The following is a 21,907-nucleotide window of genomic DNA, read 5'->3' as shown; positions in this document are numbered from 1 at the left end:
TTTCTTCCCTGAAAGACCGAAAAGATGTCTGTAATATATTTTCATACTATCTTCTGATATACCGTACTTGACTACTCTAGAATGTATATATCTAACTGAGTGACAGGAAAGACAGTGTTGGGTAAGAATAAATAGGACAATATGAATCATAACAGTATTGCAATGTGACAATTATAGGGTACATTTTGCAAAAGATGAATGTGCACCTTTTTTTTGCATTAAACTTTATTTTTAAACTAATTTGATTTCTACTCATTCTAACTTTGAAGGAAATATTTTGTCATGGATTCAAAGAATCTAGCTCGAAAAATGATCAAACTCGCCAGAAAATAAAGCTCACCTATGAATTGATTTGAAAAGTCACTGGTTTTCTTTCAAGGAGGGATACAAAACCATAGATAAAATGAAAATATTTATCATGGTAAGTGTGATGAAAACCTAAGAAGTATCGATGTTCTTTATAACAGGAAGTCTAGTGACAAATTTCTATTGATTACAGTAGTCCAATAAAAACCCAATTGAGATTTCATTTTCTGGATTAAATTACCTATGGAGGAAGATACTGTAGATACATTCATGGTTATATCTGTTTTTAACAAGTTGGAGACAGTTTTAATTTCATTTAATATGTACTTCCGATATGTTCAATCTGTGGGTCATCTATGGGTCATCTATGGCTCACATTGGAATGCCAGATGTGTGAACTGCAATTTGATTGTGACTTTGATCAGGGCCCTGTTCTTTACTTGTAGGAAGAACATGGACAACTGATTCAATGACATTTTCGTCTGATTTTGACCCAGTTGGTGACAGTTTTGATTTGCATTTCTGTGGGTTAAATCCCGAGTCTCGGACTTACATTAGTTTTCTTGGTGGATTGATTCTTAATAATTGATGGCACGTTTTAAAAATTGAGACCTTGTAATAAAGTAGATTTAGACACTGGATCCCAATAATAAGAAAGTAGTAATAAAGGTATTCAAAATTTGTACAGAACAATACAAATCTTGGATGCAATAAATGACTAAATGTAAGTGAGAAGCAAAATCACATTAAGTCTTAACCCAGTCCATACTTGTGTCCTTTTCTGTTTTAAACCAATATGATAACATTGATGCAAATTACACACAATATGACAAATACAATTAATCTACACACTGAAGTACAATGCACATCGATGTAAAATGCGGGCGAATGCTTAAATCCCAATGGAGACATTTGCATTAACATCTTCGCAGGCAGAACAATGGGAGCTCCATGGAGACAAAATACAAATGGCAACGACTCATGAATGACTGAAGTTTGGGTACATGTAATGTACAAAGACATGTAATGTACAAAGACATATACCAGTAAACAAAAACATAGTACTAAAAGTGATTCAAATGCTGGGTGAGGGTGTCTTGCATTTAAATATGTACACAAGAACACACGTGGATGCCTGTATGTGTGAGATGAATAATGAATACTAATAATGGAGACCGCTGAGCTCAAACACTTACCTTCTCGCCTTCTTCAGTCTATAAAATCAATGAAGAAATTGATTCTTTTACAGTTATATCTGTAGCAAAATCTTATTCATATTGAATTTTACATGAATTAACTTCATAAAGTTACATAAAATGCCTACTTTATTGTAAGAATCGATCAATTTATTTAAGTGCCTTTTTGAATAACTTTTGTTCTTTTATCTCACGCTTTAATTTTTCTGTTTTATCTGTCTACCTCTACCCCCCCCCCCCCCTTCCTGGTCCTTTACGCCATACGTTACTGGGTCCCTTGCTTTCAAGCACGCACAATATTTTAAGTAGGTACAATATGTTCCCTTCATTGATATTATTCTACCACAATCATTCAATTATTGAAAATACATGACATCCGAAAACAGGTTCTTATGTATGTACATGTACCTATGCATCTGCCAAACCTCATTAAACAATAAAACATTGTTGTCGCTCATGATACTCCGAATTCCACCGACTGTGCTACACAAAGCAATCCCTGAATCACTTTAATAAGCCATTCCAACATCAAAGCTAATGAGGTCCCATGTACACCATACCAACACAAAGTGCAAATAATCTATTGCAAACTGTATTTAAAAAGCTCCATAAACATGTACCTAACCACTTTTCTTTTAAAATCAATATATAGTCAACTAACAATTCATTTCTTTTTTCAATATCATATATGCAGTAACAATAAGATATTCTGCTGACTTAAACAAAAACATAATCTGAAACACATATGTAGCACTGAGTTTAAGCGCTGGATCAATCTCCCTTTACAAAGTCATGTACAGACACAGCTCCGTGAACCAAAGCTATAAATTCCTGACTCCCGGTTTACGATTATCCATGCTAAGCACTTTGCGACAGGATTATCTTCTTCCACTAGCCTTAATACTGGATCTATTCAGTTCCTAAAGGCAACTAACTAATTAATGTTAGAGCAAGATTACATGGGGGCAGGCAAGCAAGAATACAAGAGCGGGCCAAGAAGCACCCAGACAAGCAAAACGAATGATGAAAAATCATTGTTCACCGATAATATTCCACCAATAAAGCTTGAGATACTTGATAAACTCGAGATTGACGCCCTCCGAAAACTGCTTTTACGCTTCTGGAGAACAATAGGAAAAAGGGAGAGCCAGGAATGGAGTACATGTACTTTTCCAATATTCCATATTTTTATGTTAAAATTAAGCTAGACTTAAACAGAAAAGTTTCATTCAAAGTTTGCCATAGGAGCATTGGGTTCAGAAGAATTGGGTTTAGCCCAAATAGTCTGTATGTGTCACCATATTCAAAAATGTTTCGCAGTGTGCCTTGGAGCTTTGATGCAAGGATTTTTATTTGCTCTCCTTAAAGAAAGATAACCTCTATTTTCATGAGATGGATCAAAATAACATAACCATAGACTTTAAGTCTTAACGTTGAAAGGTATACCCACAAGTCGGTTCTAAGGCAATTATAATTTAATATTATTAAGATTATGTGCAGGTTAAACTTAAAGAACTAAATCATTCTTCATTAGAACTTATTTTAGCCCTTGCAAATCTTGTATATCTATTCTTTACAGGCTACTCTAACATTTTCCCCCAGTTAGCTATCTGTAACAAGATCATAATACATACAAATATATATTTCAATTTTTGCAGCGTAGTGGATATTTTAAAAAATGTTTTCTTTAGTTTCTTGACGTGAGAGTTAGCACACCACTGGGATCAGATTGCTTCATACTCTACTTGCCTCTACGTGTTACTTTCCAGGGACAAATGGCGCAATTCAATAACAAGCCCAGATCAACTACATGTATGAAGGAATTTTCTTGGTTAGTGCCATTTCCAATCTTCAAAACGAATGTTACATTAACATAAGTTGATTCGCGTGCTGAGATGGTTTATAACATTTAACACTTGATGTCTAAGAACCAAAGGAAGTGTCGAAGGTTGACACCCTACACTAAATACACAAACCTTAGATGCATAATAGCACCAACACTTGAAGTCTGGTGTCAGAATTGAAAGAAGCTCCCATTGTTATGGCTCTACACTAAACACCTAAACCTGAGATGGATTATAACACTAACACTTGAAGTCTGGTGTCAGAATTGAAAGAAGCACCCATTGCTATGGCCCTACACTAAACACCTAAACCCGAGATGGATTATAACACCAACATTTGATGTCTGGCGTCAAAATTGAAAGAAGCTCCCATTGCTATGGCCCTACACTAAACACCTAAACCTAAGATGGATTATAACACCAACACTTGATGTCTGGCGTCAGTATTGAAGGAAACTCCCATTGCTATGGCCCTACACTATAAACACCTAAACCTGAGATGGATCATAACAACAATGATTTGATATCTGGCAACACACACGTGTTAGTTAGTGGCCCTACACTTCAGATGGTTTAAAACACCAACACTTCATCTACGGTGCCAGACTTACAGGAAGTACCCATGGTAATGGCTCTACACCTAACGCCTACACCTGAGATGAATGTGAGCACCTAAGCCGGGGGTTTCATAGCTTACCTTGGTGGTTGTCTTCTTCTTGTCCAGCTCGGCCTTGAGTTGAGGGTCTTCGGTGTCGATGTCGGCTGCCTCGTCTTCATCACTGACTTCACCGTCATCCTCTGTGGTGGCGGCGGATGGGGGAAGACTCTTACCCTAATTAAAACAAGGGTAAGATAAGGTATGTTCTCATATTACTTAATGTATACAGGAGGGTGTTTCACAAAGACTAAGGTCATCTTCAAGTTGGACTTAACTATGGCAGGCTGTTCATGCCACCGTTTACCATTTCCTGGCATTGATCTCCCAAGGGACGTACAAAATCACGGTCACAAATCAAGAGAATTTACATTTTTTGATAATTCATTATTAAAGGGGAAAATATTATCTAAAGATCATAATGGTGAGAGAAAACAGTGGCATGAACTGCCTGCCATAGTGAGTCCAACTTAAAGTTGATCTTAGTCTTTGTGAAACACTCCCCAGGTGTATTTTATGGTAAAAGGAAATCACAATGGTCCACTCATTGGTTGATTTGTATAGTACTTTCTGCAAACCTTATTTTCTCCTCAACCCGCTGTTAAGAAATAATGTACATTCTGAAAAGATAGTGCTAATATTGACAGCATGTAGTCTGGAAACACTAGCACTCATCAATGTGCGAAAGGTACTACATAATTGATTGTCACCAACTAATGAGGCACATACTCCTTAAAGGGATAGTTGAGTTCTGTTGCAGAGGGCGCTACACAAAATACTTTTTTTTGTGGGATAATGAAAAACTGACTGTCAAATTTGAAAGAACATACAATTTAAATGAAAAATTCATCTTTGTTCAATCAAAATCGGTTCAGAGATGGCTGAAATATCCATAAATATAACCATTTCTAATACTTGTGTACCACCACAAATATTAGATAATCTGAACCAGCCTTTAAAAGCTGTTGAAAAAACAAAATAGCGTATGTATTGTTATTTTTACTTAATCAATTAACGGTCAACGTATCTTTTTGAAAGTGGAGCTGAATTGGAATGATCTTATTGGCTAAATTTCACACATTTTAGGGTCTAAAATTACCTTCTTAGCAATTTTAGGTCCTAAAAGGGTTCTGGAAATGTCATAAATAAGAATAAGAGCAATAACCATGCACTTTGAAGGCATTTGCGATCTGAAAACAGAACTCAACTATCCCTTTAAATTTGTTGCAGTGCATGTCTTGTTTTTCTTTTCCAGCAATGAAATTTTGTTGAAACAGTTGAATGTAACTTTTATCAAAAGTACAAAATAAAATTATTATAAATAAGGAGAACCATGACACTAACATCACTAAACAATACTTGAATTTTAAATGGTTGAATAAAGTGAACTGAAGTGGTCCAATTGTCAAAAGAACATGCTTGATTTGCAGTCAAGCTTCTTTAATATGGGCAATTACATTTCTGCAGTCCCACTCAAAAGAAATCATGTACTGCTGATGACAAGATTAACTCTGAACCACAAGAACCACATACCTTGATAAGGATCTTTCCTTTGAGTTCCTCTGGAGATGGGAAGGCCGCTTCATTGTGAAGGTTGTTATTGGTGTAAAGTTTGTCTGAAATATTCAAAAGGTTAAAGGTAATGAAAATGAAATAACAAAATTTAGTGTTTATTATTTCTCTTTGATTTTGTTTTGAAATGTTATTTGTCTTAGCTATAAAAGTGACATTAATAATAGCTCTGTCTGATATAAGAACATATTATCAAACATTTAAACTTTTAAAAAATTGGTGCAACTCTATAATATTTGCATTTAACATTTAAACATAGATACATATACTGATACATGTACCTTACACTTACATGTACACACATCTGAAAAGTTTCTTTAACCAGGTTAAATCATACATTTTTGTTTTCATTACTTTATATATATTTATCTCAATTACTTTGTATTCTACTTCTCTCTTCTTCATTCAAATCATTCTTGCTTTTTTGTCTCCTTCCATTTCTTCTAAATAATCTCTTACTTTCTCTATCTCCGACTTTTCAAAATAGTGCTCCTTTTCTCAAAAAGAGGTCATCCAGCACTCACCTTTGAGTATTGAAACGCAGATCTGAGCCATCACCTTCTGTTGCTCCACACTGCAGTGGTTCTCAAAGGACAGAATCAAAGGATACCTGGTGAACAAGAAAAACAGAATACCACGATATAAAGTGACATACATGTAGATCTATACCATATGTAAACTTGCGTTCTGGCAACGAGGGTGTCCTTTATGGTTCAAACTGTTTAAATAGTTGTTCAGAAATGGCTGATCATGTGAAAAATAAGATATTCTCAAGCGATACTGACTTTGACAATGAAATAAAAACTAAATTGGACACTGCAGTGGTTCTCAAAGGACAGAATCAAAGGATACCTAGTGAACAAGAAAAGCAGAAAACTATGATATAAAGTGACAAAGAAGATTGCATTAGAGATCTATAGCAAAGGTAAACTTGATTTTTGGCAATGAGGGTGTCCTTCAGGGTAACTGTGAAACAGTGAAACCTGTCTATAAAGACCACACAAGGGAGACAAGAAAAATGGTCTTTATAAATAGATGGTCTTTATGTATGGGTTACTTTATTACATGTTTCAATGAGAAATCATTTCAAGGGAAACAAAAAATGTGGTCTTTGTAGACAGGTGGTCACTAAAGCAGGTCTGGCTGTAGTTGTTCACAATGACTGATCATGTAATAAATAAGATATTCTGATACAATACTGAGTTTGACAATGGAATGTAAATTAAATTGGATCACTTGCTGAAAACCACTCGGGATGAAAATAGAACCCACCTAAATACGCATATATACAGGAATATACAATCAAACTGCTGTGGCAACCACCTGTACAGAAATAACACCTGTTCATAAAGACCACATTATTAATCTCCCTTGAAAATCAGTTCTCATTGAAACCTGTACTTAAGCAACCTGTAAATAAAGGCCACCTGCCTATAGTGACCACTTTTCTTGTCTCCTTTGAGTGGTCTTTATATACAGGTTTCACTGTACATTGATGACACCAATCACAACCACATATGACTGCCTGCTTACAAAGATATTTATTTGTTCATGTCCAACTCATGCAGTTTTTACATCAGGGGTAATAGTGAGAGTTTAACAAATGATATATTTTTAAAAAAGAAAGAAAAAAATCAACAATTTTTTTTTTATTGGGGAAAATCTGGAGAAAAAAAAATTAAATCAGGAAATTATCTGGTCCGTTATATACAGGTTTAAATGCATTTTAAACCTAAATTGAGCACTTACTCGGAAGCAGCGAAGGCATATTTGTCTACCACTTCAATGATGTCTCGGAACTTGATCTTGGATGTGAGGGTGTGGCCGTGGTAGACGATGGGGTCGTTATCAGGTCCATCCCAGCAATCCACTGAAAGATGAAATAGATACACGTAAATGGAAGAGGTATGCCTTAATTATCATCACCACTATCTTTATTATCTGTAGGGTTACATATTGATTCTTGTCTAAATTTTAGTATTGGGTTTGATAACTCGAATATATACAGTATCATGATAACCATCATAACTACTTCTGCATCATACACCATAACCACACCTAGAGTCATCCTCACCCACTACCACTACCACCATTTGCATCACCATCACCCTCACCCTCACCACCCTTACCATCACCACCACCATCATCATCATCATCACCATCGTCATCGTCGCCACCACCACCACCACCACTACCACCACCATCACTATCATCCCCATCATCACCATCACCATCATCCTCATCCTCATCATCACCATCATCACCATCACCACCACCACCACAACCACCACCACCATCACCATCACCATCATCGTCATCATCACCATCATTGTCTCAGCCGTCTTCGTCGTCACCACCACCACCACCACCACCACCACCACCACCACCACCACCACCATCATCATCAATACCAGTGATCACAATCATTCTCATTACCACAAACCACAATAATCATTCCTTTTCTCTTTGCTCAAAATAAACTATTTTAACCCTCATCAACATCATAACCACTATACCAGATGACTTACGTTCTACACATCTGCATCCTCTCTGCAGTGCGCTGATATAGGCTTCGGTACTGCTTGGTCCTCTGAGCTGATCATCCAACAAATATCTGTTATCAAATGTTATACAAATCAATCATAAATCATACAAATAAGAACTAAATGTAATTTTTAACTTTAGAAATAATAATTGATCCATCAGAAGAAAAAAGATTAATGCATACAAACCAAATCAATTAAATTATGAGAAAAATGCAGTACATAAATAATTTGTAAATTTAATCGGACAATATAGATTTATCTGGATAAAAATGACCAGATAATTGTAAATTTGAAAGAATATACAATTTGGGGAGATAAATCTGTTTTGTGCATCAGGGAAATCATGTTGAGTACAATAGATAAGTCATCTAAATTCGAAGGTACATATATGCTTAAAATCATAATATTTGTAAGCAGATTTGAATAAATCATGACAGTTGAGATGACATAAGCTTCTGCGCATTCAAACTAATAATTCTAAGTTCACAAAATATGGGAATCATCCGACTGACTTTAGACTTAGCACAAGTGGAATATCTAACAAGACAAATTAGCGTTATCTCAATCTACTCACGTGTTGTGGGATGAGTTGATGAAGTAATGGGCCAGCGGCTGCTTCATATCTTGGTAGACATCTTCATGGAATGGGTTGAAGATGAGTCCACTAGGCCCCATCATAAACAGGAAGAAACCTGAACAAACAAGAATTAAACTGATCATTACCCTCCGCAAAAAGATATTCTATTTCGTCAAAACAACAAATATGTAATGAGTTCGAACTAACTTCAACTCAAATGGTAGCTAAAATATGGTTAAGGGACAATATTACTACAATCTTGTTGCACAAATTGGAATGCAACATGTGAAATGTACATCATAGTGTCATTATCACCTTACCTGGAAGAAAAAGTACATTGCATATTAAAGTTAAACATACATGTAGGATGTACAGGTGTCGTGTGCACATTGACATCATTGGAATGTATGTTCTAGGTTGGATACATACCTCAAACTATTTCTTACATGTACCTCTATTTTGCTTGATATTCCAGTTTAGGAAAAAGTACATCTTTACAGTCATTTAGCTGCATTGATTAGCTAGTTTCTTACTATTCATCAACTAAACTAAAATACATCTGATGAAATGTTTTGGATGGCTTACCATAACTTTATGTGGGAATTAACATTTCTATTTTGTTTTCTTCGTTTAAACATGTTTAATACTGGTAAATACTTAGTATGTAGTGGTTTACAATACGAAAGTGTTTTTCATTATGTGCTGTATTCTCATACTCCTGCTCAAGTGCTTGAGTTGAAGTATCTACAGCGATTAATTAAACAGGACTTGAAGAGACAATGACATCTTGATACCATATTTAGGTAGGGAGATGAATAGAAACAAAACACTGGCCCAGCCCTGCCCTGCCCTGGCCAGGTTTCATAGGAGCATTTAAGCCTTCCATTCTATAACCATTCATTAATGGGCAGGACATTCTCTTTTGTGGCACAGTAATCCTGGTTATTGTTTACTGCTTGGAACTGAATGCTGTTAACAGACGCCCAAAGAAACTGCTCAAGAACACTCTCAGACCCTAAAACACTTTGAATTGGCTACTGACAAAGGACTATGCGTATCTTCATCTATATAGTGTGCTCCATATGCATCACACACATTTGCATAACAAGAGTCAACAAACAATTGATCCATTAGTCATTAAAAGTGGGCTCATGGTTTAAGAGTGACAGGCTAGAATAATCATTGCTTATTGTATGATTTTCATATAGCCATACAATTAAATTTGGTCTTGCGAACAGGGTTTCATGCATAATTATTCCAAACAATGTTATAAATCACATTTTCAAAGTTTGTATTCATAACATGAAATTTTATATATTGCATGTATGTTTGTTTGTTTTATTTTGTTTGTCTGCTTGTTTGTTATAATTACTTTACAGTTATGTATTGTTAATTTTCGGGTCAACGTATTATAATACTATCAGCTCTTTTTTGTTGACCCCTCATTCTCATAATTTGCTCTGTCTTGCTTTCTACTGATGATACGCTTTTAAATATTGAGGGTTCAGTGACAAGAGGACGTAACTCCATACTTTTCCAAAATGAGTATTTAATATCAAAATATTCAGAAAAATGTGGGCTTTCTAGGAAACACAATGGCTTAACTCCACCCAACACCCTATTGAAGTCAATGGCTAGTGAAACATAGATTTAACTCCTTAAGGCCCAAGTGCTTAGTGACACACAAACCACTTTTTCTCAAAATGGCCAAAATGGAGTTACGTCTTTGTGTCACTGACCCCTCAATATATTGTGTTTACTGAGAATGAAATAAAGACTGAACTGCATTACCATCCATTGTGAGGATCTTCTGGTCTCTGAACTCCTGGTTGGGTTCATACTCCTCAATGTTAGTAGCGCACCACTCCGGTGTGACCTCTAACCTCTGAAAGAAAGTGAGTACAAAGGTCATACGAACATGTTAACCCGATGAATACTGAATTCTCTCATACCCATAGGCTTAATACAGGGTTAATCTGGTTCTGGTAGGCAATGGGTTAGGAGGAATACGTAAGACTTGTTCAAGATTTTACTCCAAATACTATTTGACACTTGAAAGACAAAAATTTAATTATTTGATTGCTTCCAACCTCTGAAATTGAAAACAACAACGAAATTGCAGCAAAGCCACAAGGATTAATTAAATGAAATTAGAAAGGCTTATTCAAGATTTTTACCCAAATACCATTTGACACTTAGATGACAGAAATGAAATTCTTTTATTGCTTCCAACCTCTGAGAATGAGAGGAAAGAAAGAAGGAAAGTCAAAGGCTTTAAAAAGGAATTACTGCAACTTAGATTTTGAAGCCCTTGACCATTAGTGTATTTGAGTAGCCCTGGCCAACCAGGCAAGTGAGTTTGTAAAAATCCGACTAAATAAGCCGGGATACAGTATTGCTAAAAACAAATATTGATTGGGCATAGTGCAATATGACTAGTGGACTGGAGTAATGAAAACAAAAGGCATTCAAGAAACAGTCATTGCACTTTTTACGCAAATTACATTGAACCTGTATAGAAGGAAAACTCAAGGGACAACTCGGACAAGAAATGTGGTCTTTATAGGCAGGTGGTCTTTAAGTGCAGGTTCTTTTAGTACACACTTCAATGAGAAATATTATCAAAGGGAGAAGAAAAAAAGTAGTCTCCATAGATAGGTGGTCATTAGAGAAGGTTTTACATGAAGATAACTTTCCAATAAAATGACAACATTTAATCATCTATCTACATTATCTATATTTATTCCTTCCTCTTGTAATGTAATAATCCTTCTTTCGCTCGCCAGGTCCAAACTGAACCAGAGGAATAGAGCTTGATTGACGACATGCCCATTTATTTGTGATGGATGGGGCAAAGATAGTAATAAAGAGTTCTAGATCATTGAAGCATGTTACTCATTACTCATGCCTCAATCTACATGTGTTTTAATGCTTTCACAGACCTATACAGAAGTATAAATGAAGGGTTGATGACAAGAGAAGTGAGAATAAAAATACACTCTTGAATGCCTGTAGATGATACACAATGGTTCATGTAGCACTACATTGAAAAAGTGAAGTGAATTACGCATACCGGTACAGAATAATACAAACTTGTATTTTTAGATGTGAGTATTTTAGATGCCTCCTTCCTAATGTTCGGTTTTTGTGGGTGGTAAAAATATTTGACAAACAAATTTTGGGGGAACTATTGTCAGCATACGTGGTTCAAGCACTCCCATTTCCCCCCAAAGATCTTGATTTTCAAAAGAAGAGGATATATTCAGAATGAAGCAAATACATATGTCTTTGTTGACTCTCAACATGAGTAACAATGGTTTTCATTCCCATAAAGAATCACGTTTCAATAGAGAAAGACATGTCTAGGCACTCTTTTATATACAGTAGCAGTAGCTGTAATAATACCATATAGTTACACATTACTATTTTGTACAACTTTTATGCATGCAGTATTGAATGCAGTAGCAAGTCCATATCTTGATTTTGTAGTTTTTATGGGTCTCTTTTTCTTATCTTTTTTTTAATATCAGTTATAATGTCTTGTTTTTTTTCAATCATGGGGGGGGGGGGCTCAAAGGACCCCTATTTCTAGTTCAGCAAGTGTACACTGCATATTTTTTGAATGAAGCCCTAAACCCCATTCAAATCCCAACAACAAAAGAGTAGGACGTTTGAAGTGACCAACCCTGAAATTTCCCTGCAATGTTCTGTTTCCGTATGTGCACACTGGAATTCCTTTACCGGTGAAATGATTTCCATTTTCCTGGGGGGGGGGGGGGGATGTGGGTCTGCGTGAGGATCTGGCGAGGATCTGGGGAGGGGGTATTTGTGGGGTAGTTAACCATCTATAATATGAACTATTCCTCTGAGTTAACAATGACAACGCACCTTCTGTTCTTCATGCATGAACTCGGCAAACTCCTCGGGGGTCCAGTAATCATCGTCGCCAGAGTACCTGAAGGAAAGACACAAATGACAAAATAAAAACTTTTAATCAAATTTCTTTGGTGACACCTACAAATGTATCACAAGAACACACCCTATATTGTCGCAATGTAGGTCACAATGTTCCTATCACCTCGACTTCATGTATACAATGTATGTGCATGGCAGGGGGTAAAATGTTTGAAAGGAGCTGCTCATAAATGTACATGTCTTCCTAGAAGATTTTTTTTCTCTCCTTTTTTAGCATTCAAAGTAGGCCTGTCTCATCAGCTTGAGTTTGCCAAATAACCTGCTATTTTAACTACAGTATCCCAAATTAACCAGTTAATTTGTGTCTTCATCAGCCTGCAGTTGCAATTAGTGGGATATTTGGTCGAGAAAAAATCCCAAGAAATCTTGGTCTTGTTTCCAAAATATCCCTCTATTTGAGAAATAGCAGGCTAATTTGCGCCTGTCTGTGTTGGTTCGTGATGAGCGTACCAATCTGGTGAAGATGCAATTTCGAGTTTCGGGATAATATCCTGAGTCTGAAAATAGCGGGTTATTTGGCAAACTGAAGCTGATCAAGACAGGCCTAGTGTCAATGTTTACCAATGTGAAGATAATCGGCAATGAAACAGTTTGCAGCCCTGATGACAGACTTCAGAATCTAAGCACGACCTCGTATCTTTCAAAGGTCTAGACCTTTTTCAATGAATCTCTTAATACCTTAAATTACTCAGATCCTTTGCAGTACATACATTTCAGGCACTGATTCTAAAGGGCATGACTGCATTAATCACAATCAAGAATTGTAATGATTGAAGGCAGTAGAAGTTCTGGAGGGGGGCTTGGGGCAGTTACCCCCCCCCCCCCAAGAAAAGAATCTTCTCCTAGAACTGCACCTGATTGAAGGGATTTCACGTATAGAATAATATCAAAACTCTGTCACATGAATCAGGAATTAGGTAGCCTCTTACTGCGGTGTTGGGATTTGAAACTCTCATTGAACCTTAAAACGAAGCATGTGAACCGAAGGATTTACAAGATCCCCAGTCTCCCACAAGGTTCCACTTCCTTCCTTCCCCCACCCACACAACGTCCCCCACCCACATCCACAACCGCTACCTCTCCAGAGAGTTTCTCATAATTTTTTTTACTAAAAACCTTACTTTTTACAGCAAAAACACTATTCTAACCAGGACATTTTGCTACCAGAAATTTAGCTCATTCATGGTAAAATGTAGCTTAACATGCATTCACTGAAATAAAAAAAAAACACAACTTGTTGAGAGCTCTGACAGCCCCCCCCCCCCCCACCTCTCCCCTTCTTTCTGCATCCAGTAAATACTGACAGACATTGGCAAATTGCAACTATATTTTGATGTTAAAAACTTGAACAAATTCCCTCCTAAGTTGTTTTGATCAATTATAGATATCCGCTCGTGAGTCTCTTAATTATTTCAATACCCGAAGGTGCGCCGCCGGAAAGAGAGAGCTTTCTTCACAGTCTGACTCAGCTGCTATCAAAGTGCCAGACAACTTTTCTTGAAATCCAAATTGCTCTCTCTTTAATTAGTTTGGTTGCAAATTTTGCAATCATAACTCAAAATGATTTGCAGAGGTTTGTCTGATAACTGCTTAATTTCATGCATGGTTAATACATGCTTAAACCATTGCATGTTAATGTAGGGGGACATTTTCTTGAAATAATTAGAATCACTTAGTTTAAAATCACTTTTTGAATGGCTAGGGTCTACAGGATTATGAGGTGTACATGTAGGTCATATGGGTTGGATATACTTGAATCATTTTCTTAGCTGCACATTACAAATTCTCTGTCTGTAAATAAATAACAACATCTCTGTAATTTTCATGTATTTTATTTATTTATCTGTTTGTTTTTATGTTGTGTTTTCACTTTACTGGTATACATTGTAATATCCACACAATACAGGGGCCCCTTGTAAAGGTAAAGCAGGCATTGTGGCACTGAATGGGGCTACTCTGTGTTTTTAAAGAAGATTAAATGAATAAACATCTAGAACTCCTTCTCAGAAATTGTGTGATATAATGGTGTTGTATACGCATTGTAGAAATAAACATTTTTAATATAGAGTTTGATGATTCTGGTCCCTGCTGAATACATGTACATGCCCTACTATATACAGAGGTGACAAAATTCATCTAAATGTGATTATAACGACCCTACGCCATATGGTTATGCTATCAACGAGCTCAATCCTTGTACATGTACTAGAACCAGTGGCATATGTAGGATATTCTAAAACCGATGAGGGGGGGGGGGGTACAATTCAGCAATAACATGTACTGAAGGGGACAGTTTTGTGTACTTAAGATATGCCCCCCCCCAAAAAAAAAAAAAAATAAATAAATAAATAAATAAATAAATTTTTAAAAAATGCCAAAAACCAAAAAAATAAATAAAAATAAACAAATAAATAAATAAATAAATAAATACAAAGTAAATAAATATATAAATAAATACAAGAAGATAGAAAATCACCCTGATCTGAACTACATCTGTACATGTTATAGTCTGCATACCATGACACCCCAACCACTGGGGAAAATATATTGTCATCATGTCTTGAACGTAAGACTAGCAACAGCTGACCCAGGATAGGTGAAAGGACCATCAAATCTATGTCAGCTTTATTTCCTGCTGCCTGCCCCATCCAGCCTAGCTGACCTCTAATGGCTCCCTATTCACAATACCATTGGAATGCAAACTGCAATCACAGAAACCTAGCTATTATTATGTTCAGGTTATAACCTGCAAATTTGTATCCGCCTCAACCTGAATCTTTCTGATACAATAGCTCGTATGTTGACAATCTGAGGGCTTTAGGCTTGCATATCGTATCATAGTAATCAGGGGGGGGGGGGGGTCATATTAGGCTAGGTAAACTTGTATCCAGTACATGTCTCATTCTATACTCGCTTCTTTTTCTCTGCCCACCTCATTTTCCATGTCATTCGTTGTTTTTTGTTATGGCATATGAGATAATCAGACAATTTCTGGAGAATTGGGTAGCCGCGATTCACCAGAATAGTGGGATTCAACTTGATTTGGGCCTCTTTAGTGCATGGACAGATTTAATATACAAATAAAATTTGTAATGAAATTGACCCCATACCTGTACATTGTAGCATTTGTATTTGTGGAAATGATCAAATAACATGGAACCCCTCCGCAGCGTATTTGAAAGACTGTTTTTAGGATCTGGAAAAACTATAAAATAAAAATGTAAACAATTTGGCTGAATTATGGGAGTTGTCTCCCCCTCGGACATCCTTCAGAGAAACCTCAAAAAATATTGGCTTAGACTGACAAATATTTAGACCCACCCAGTCCTCTGTGTACGCAGTCTTGAAGTACCTGTAATCATAATTTGAGCTAACTTCTAATACCTAGTACATCTACATGTACAGTCAAACCTGGTTTAGCAACCACCTGTCTACAAAGACCACATCTTTGTTTCCTTGAAAAAGATTTCTCATTGAAACATGTAATAAAGGGTCCTGTACATAAAGAGCACCTGTCTGTAAAGACCACTTTTCTTGTCTCCCGTGGGTGGTCTTTATAGCCAGGCTTCACTGTACATGTGCATTGATAGGTATTCATTCTAAAGAACAAAACTTCAACATCCTGTTGACTATAATTAATAACAATCATTTTCCAGGCACCTACCACTTAGTTTACACCATGCAGTATTTTGTGGATATACATGTAATACAACATTTTACACCATAGAAATTCCATGACCTTCCATTTTCATTTGCATAACAATTGAATATCGATTTAGGAGCCACATTTTAGATCGCATGTCCCAACACAACCTTTGTCAAAAACACAATGCTGGTATTTGATACATGTCCATCATCTGGATTCTGGATTATATTGCTAATTTGATAATTAGTCCTTCAGTCCACTAATAAATATATTGTGAGATGTATAATGTGTACAAAGAAAGATTTTTCACAGTTTCAGGGGCAAGGATCCTAAAGCTATTTCACTTGGACCAACGAGAGAAACTGTAATCTTCTAATGTTCAGTTGACACATTCTAATCAGAGTTAAAGATAAAGACAAGTTATTGTCATGCGATTACATTGTGAAAGAAACGTTGTGGAATCGATCAGAAAAGGTTGATCATCTAGCATATAAGTATTGGTGTGTACTACAAGGTTCTGGAAAGACTGGAATCATCAAAATGATAAGAAATTTGGCCCAGTCTTCGTAAAGTTACAAGCACATGCGTTTATCTCTCACACACCAATAGATAAACTAATTTACCAAATATATCAATTAGTATGTGGTTTCCCGGCAAAATTGTTATCATCATGTATTAGTCAAAACATATTCTTTCACATGATTGGTAATAAGAGCTTCCATTTCATTTTTTGAAATTGGGGCATTTCCAATACTGGTCTTTACCTTTAAGGATCATTTCAAGAGCAGAGTTGATATTGGGATAACAAATATTCAAAATCTCCTTAATTTGTACAAGGGACTTATATTCCCCTGCTCAATTATAACTGCCAACATATTAAGGTGTGACTCTATCATTCCTTGCCGTTAGTCATATCTGTCGTTTTGCCTCCTACGGTTTACACCCACATTGCATACTGCACGGTAAACAATGAAATATTAATCATGCCGTTACCTGGGTAGCGGGTTTGTTTACATTAAAGTTCAGTGGTAGAATTATTCCATTCATCAAGTATCTTTTATTGCATATTGTTACAGGTATGTTTGTCAATACCATGGATTTATTTCATGCATCTGTCACTGTTTGTGATAAACTCTTTCATATTGTTTTTGTAAGGCTGTTGTTAATAAGTCTATTTTACCCATGTAGGACGAAGTATCATTAGTATGAATAAATTACATGCTGCTCTGTCAGGCAAATCTTGGCCAAGTTTTAGTCTTGAACTGAACAAACTTTCCTGGAAGGAGTTCAAAAACATGAAATATCTCAGTTATCCCTGTCCCAAAAGTTAGAGGCCAACTCAAATGGGACGATTGCCCAAAGATATCACTGGGCTCCGAATCCTGTAGGCTAATTCAACAATAAGAATGTCAACTTCAAATATTACCTCTATTTATAGATATTGCAAGTTCAAATACAGGTCTATTTGTTTCTTAAATACATGCACAGCTATTTTTTTTCTTCAATTGTCCTTATCACTAGCTTGAAAGACATCCCGAGTCAATTATTGATATCATTAATTCATGTTTCAACTGGTTTGCACCTTATATATTTTTGCATTTTTTGTTCCTTATTTCAAGCTCCTTTTAGTCAAAGAATACTAATGAATTGATCATATGATAACACCTCATTAATCATTATGTCTTTATCCTTGTAATCTTTAACCATATCATAATGTCACTGCACCTTTGAGATTACAGAAAAATTGCAGCCCATTTGACAAGTTAAAATGATGATCGGATACATAACACTGAATTCCGGCTACGGATCAGGAAATGAAAATATTTATTGTGCAGTTCCTCAAAAATGTGTGTTAAATATCCTACTTCTTGTTATTCCATCCACACATTTAGTTGACTTTGAATTTGGTAAGGTGAATCATTTAAAAGAGTCATTCCGGAATCTTCTTTGGTGTTAATCAATTTCTGGCAGGAGTTCGGGTCATTCAAACTCTAAGATACAGAGGTACCATAAAAATTGTTCAATCATTTTCCTGTCAGATTTTCATACATTCGTACATTAATGATCTTCATATATTAAACAATGTACTTTTATCTAACTTTATTGGTAGTGAAGAGAGAGAGAGAGAGAAAGAGAGAGAGAGAGAGAGAGAGAGAGAGAGAGAGAGAGAAGAAAGAGAGAGAGAGAGAGAGAGAGAGAGAGAGAGAGAGAGAGAGAGAGAGAGAGAGAGAGGTACAGAAATGCCTATTGTTAATAACAAATATGGGATGTAGTACAACTGAAGAACTAAGACTCTTCTGTTATTTAAAGCAATACGAAAATGCAAAACTTATATTTTGTAACTGAAATGGTGTTTTGATATCAACATTTTTTCTCAAATCTCATAACCATTTAACACTACTTGTGTATCAAAGTTGAACAAAATGTTTCCTAAACATCTTTCAAGTAAGAAAATCCATTGGTTTAAACATTAAATCTCTGTCCTTCAAACAAGGCAATCCACATTACTGACCCAAATATTTGATGCAAATCAGAGTGTTGCAAGGATACGACATATATTGAGGTCTAGATGGAAACCAAGAATCATCTTCTTGTATTATTGTGCGCTCGTGTGTGAGTCATTTCAAGCATCTTAACATCTGATACCTCATTTACATTGCAGGCCAAATCACGGTTGCATTGCATTGGATATATACATGTATTATACATTACACTATGCATAGTGAAACTCTTTGCGGGTTGTGTTCACACTGGATGGGTCAGAAAATGTCCTTCCCATCAACCAGCATTCAATCTTCAGTCTCATGACATCAACATAGATAATAATTAAAAGTTTGTCTACCCGTGGAAGCTTAATCAGCTTCAATGCTGTTCTTTCTGAGGGCCCTGCAATGACTATTAGTTACCCTAGCAATTGCCAGGTACCCGTTTACACCTGGGTGGAGAGTGGCAAATATGGATGCATGTCTCATCAAAGGATATTAGTGCCAGGCTGAGATTCGAACCCTCAACCCTTGAACTGAGGGTCAAGTGAATGAACCACTACACCACGACACCTCCACCACCAATGTACAATGTATAAAGCTACGTACAGCAAGAATTACTTTTGGGTTTTAAAATACATTGTAGTTTCACTGGAGCATCCCTGGGCTGAGGTTCGATCCCTCAACCCTTGAACTAAAGGGGTCAAGTGAACAAACCACCAATATTTAAGGCTCACATAAAATAAGAATCCCTTTCATATAATATAGCAGTTACACTGGAGCATCATGGTATAGCAGGCAGTTCATTTTACTCTTAATCAAAAGGTTCAGGGTTTGAATCTATGCCCAGTGCCAAGGTCCTCAGACAAGGCATTTTATTGAAGCTGCCTCTCTCCACCCTGGTGTTGAATCAATACCTGGAAGGATTTTACTTCCTGAAAAACATTTGATAATTGGTATCGGAGCTAAATCTAGTATCGGGTGATAATGTCCAACCCCTCCAGAAGCTCAAAACATTATATCACAATATGATAACTACTTCACAAACATAGCTACTATTATTCTCATTATAATTAATTGAATTCTATTCAAGCTTTAAATTACTTACTTTTTGAAGACCTCTTGCAAGTCTGGACGGCGTGTGATGATGCGATAGAATTCTACAAATTCATCCTCGCTGAGAGCATCACTCCTCACTTTTCCTTTCTTTGTGGTAGTTGAATGTGTGTTTGCAAACTGAAATACAAAGATGAAACCAAACTTAACCAATTATATCAGATAAATTCCCTCTTCTCATTCCCAAAAGATCAGTAAATTCCTGTTTAATACTATAAAGTACAAGATGACTCAGTTGGACTCTACTACACATGCATATTATAAGTACATTGCATCAAATCAAACAGATTATAGAAAAAGTTAGAAAAAGTTAAAGCCAGGAAAATTGCCACAGTGACACCTTATTCAACTTCATATTCCACTTGTAACAGTTTATTTGTGTCTTTTTACATTTATTTTTATTGACTGTATTGAATTGACTCTGGTTTATTGCGAGGTAGTTAACCCAATTTAATTCCATCATAATAAAAACATAAAGATACAAAAGTGATCATGATAACATCATACCTCAGTTGTTCTTATAGTCTTAAGAATATTAAATATGAGAAGTACCTGTAAGTTATGAATCAAGGTAATTTAGGTTATATCAATGAGTAGTCCAGAGTATATACAGTACAAATCCATTTGAGCATGTTTAGGAATTCAGTTGTTGTGATGAATCTACATGTATATGTGTAATACAATATTATTGCAAATTAAAACACCATTTAAGGTCCAATAGACTGACTTTAAAAAGGAGGCGCAGTTATTGACACTTTGATTGCTTTTTTGCTTATCTGCACAGTCGATCGTTTGCTAAACGTGCAATTTTGCACAAAACAATAGGCACCAATTGACGGGAGGATTGCTTTGTGCAACATAATACTTTGCATAATTTACATAATACAAAATACCAATTTCTAGTCTTGATTAGCTCCATAACAACCCTTTTAACACTGGTGTAGATTAATGTAACCATGGAAACATTTAAATAATCTTGAAGCTTTTGGTATATTTTATCCCATGAGTGTCAAGGGAGGTTATCTGTGTGGCATACAGCATAAAGAGTTAATTGAATTGAATACATGTACAGTACATGTCATTAGAACAAAACCGGGATCACAGTGATAGGTGGTTAAGGAGAAGAATCAATATTACTATAATGATTTTAGAGAGGTGACAGGGAAGATAGGAGAGTAGGAATGTAGAAGAGAAATAGAAAGACAGTTAGGAAGACAATAGACCACCTTCACCATTATTCATGAGAAATAAATTGGAAATTTTAGCCATGTTAAGACGAGGCTCCCTAGTCGGTGTTAGTTTTTCCCACGGTCAACTTTAATATGCTTCCCTATAGTCGTGGAAAATCCAGGAGTAAATCGGTCGGCGTAAAGGTTGACATAGCTAACACGACTATTGTTCAGACGGTCACTACGCCGACCTCTACACCGACCTTACCTTACTAATGCTGACTAGCTCTTAACACGACCTTTACGCAACCAAAATTGCCATGGTGTGTTAATGAATGATAAAAAGTAGTAGCAACAGATTGATACCTTATAATCACACAAGAATAATTGATACTTACTTAATACAGCTTATTCTTATGTAGAAAAAATGCATGCAAAATACATTATTTAAAGCGAGATTTAATTAAAAGCACACTGGTCCTTTTTGGGCAACCTTAAAATATGACATATAGGAATATTCCACGAGAGATACATGAAACAAAAGATATCAAGCAGAATTAAAATGTTATAAATAAGCATGAAATGAAGCACCCTAGCAGAAATTGTCAATAGGATACAGAGAAACGGTTGCAGTGACCACCTGAATAGAATGACCACCTAACTATGAAAAACATATTTTCTGTTTCTTCTGAACAGTGTTTCTCATTGTAACTTGTACTGGAGTAACCTTTACACAAAGACCACTTGCTCATAAGACTCATGTTTTGTCTCCCTTGAGTGGTCTTTATAATTATACAGGTTTGAGTGGTATTGAGTGGTCAT

At 36.0% G+C, this 21,907-nt stretch overlaps 1 protein-coding gene across 6 annotated transcripts in view; it reads right to left on the bottom strand.

Annotated features, from left to right (window-relative positions):
* The window catches only part of LOC100891267 (1-phosphatidylinositol 4,5-bisphosphate phosphodiesterase delta-4), a 65,605-nt gene that overhangs the window by 15,938 nt on the left and 27,760 nt on the right, over positions 1-21,907 (bottom strand). For 3 of the 6 annotated variants that reach the window (XM_030974149.1, XM_011663248.2, XM_030974153.1), the window contains exons 5-14: positions 19,909-20,036; positions 12,585-12,651; positions 10,488-10,581; positions 8,694-8,811; positions 8,102-8,187; positions 7,323-7,443; positions 6,098-6,183; positions 5,535-5,617; positions 4,044-4,178; positions 1,503-1,520 (exon numbers count right to left, since the gene is read on the bottom strand). In XM_030974149.1, the coding sequence (XP_030830009.1) occupies positions 1,503-1,520; positions 4,044-4,178; positions 5,535-5,617; positions 6,098-6,183; positions 7,323-7,443; positions 8,102-8,187; positions 8,694-8,811; positions 10,488-10,581; positions 12,585-12,651; positions 19,909-20,036 (936 nt within the window). The remainder of the gene's footprint in view (positions 1-1,502; positions 1,521-4,043; positions 4,179-5,534; positions 5,618-6,097; positions 6,184-7,322; positions 7,444-8,101; positions 8,188-8,693; positions 8,812-10,487; positions 10,582-12,584; positions 12,652-19,908; positions 20,037-21,907) is intronic. The other 3 variants (XM_030974151.1, XM_030974152.1, XM_030974154.1) reach the window with 1 other exon arrangement.

This window comes from Strongylocentrotus purpuratus, unplaced genomic scaffold (genome assembly GCF_000002235.5).
Source record: "Strongylocentrotus purpuratus isolate Spur 01 unplaced genomic scaffold, Spur_5.0 spur5_scaffold_7, whole genome shotgun sequence".
NCBI classification, from domain to species: Eukaryota; Metazoa; Echinodermata; class Echinoidea; order Camarodonta; family Strongylocentrotidae; genus Strongylocentrotus; species Strongylocentrotus purpuratus.
This window is presented reverse-complemented; position numbering and strand designations above follow the sequence as displayed.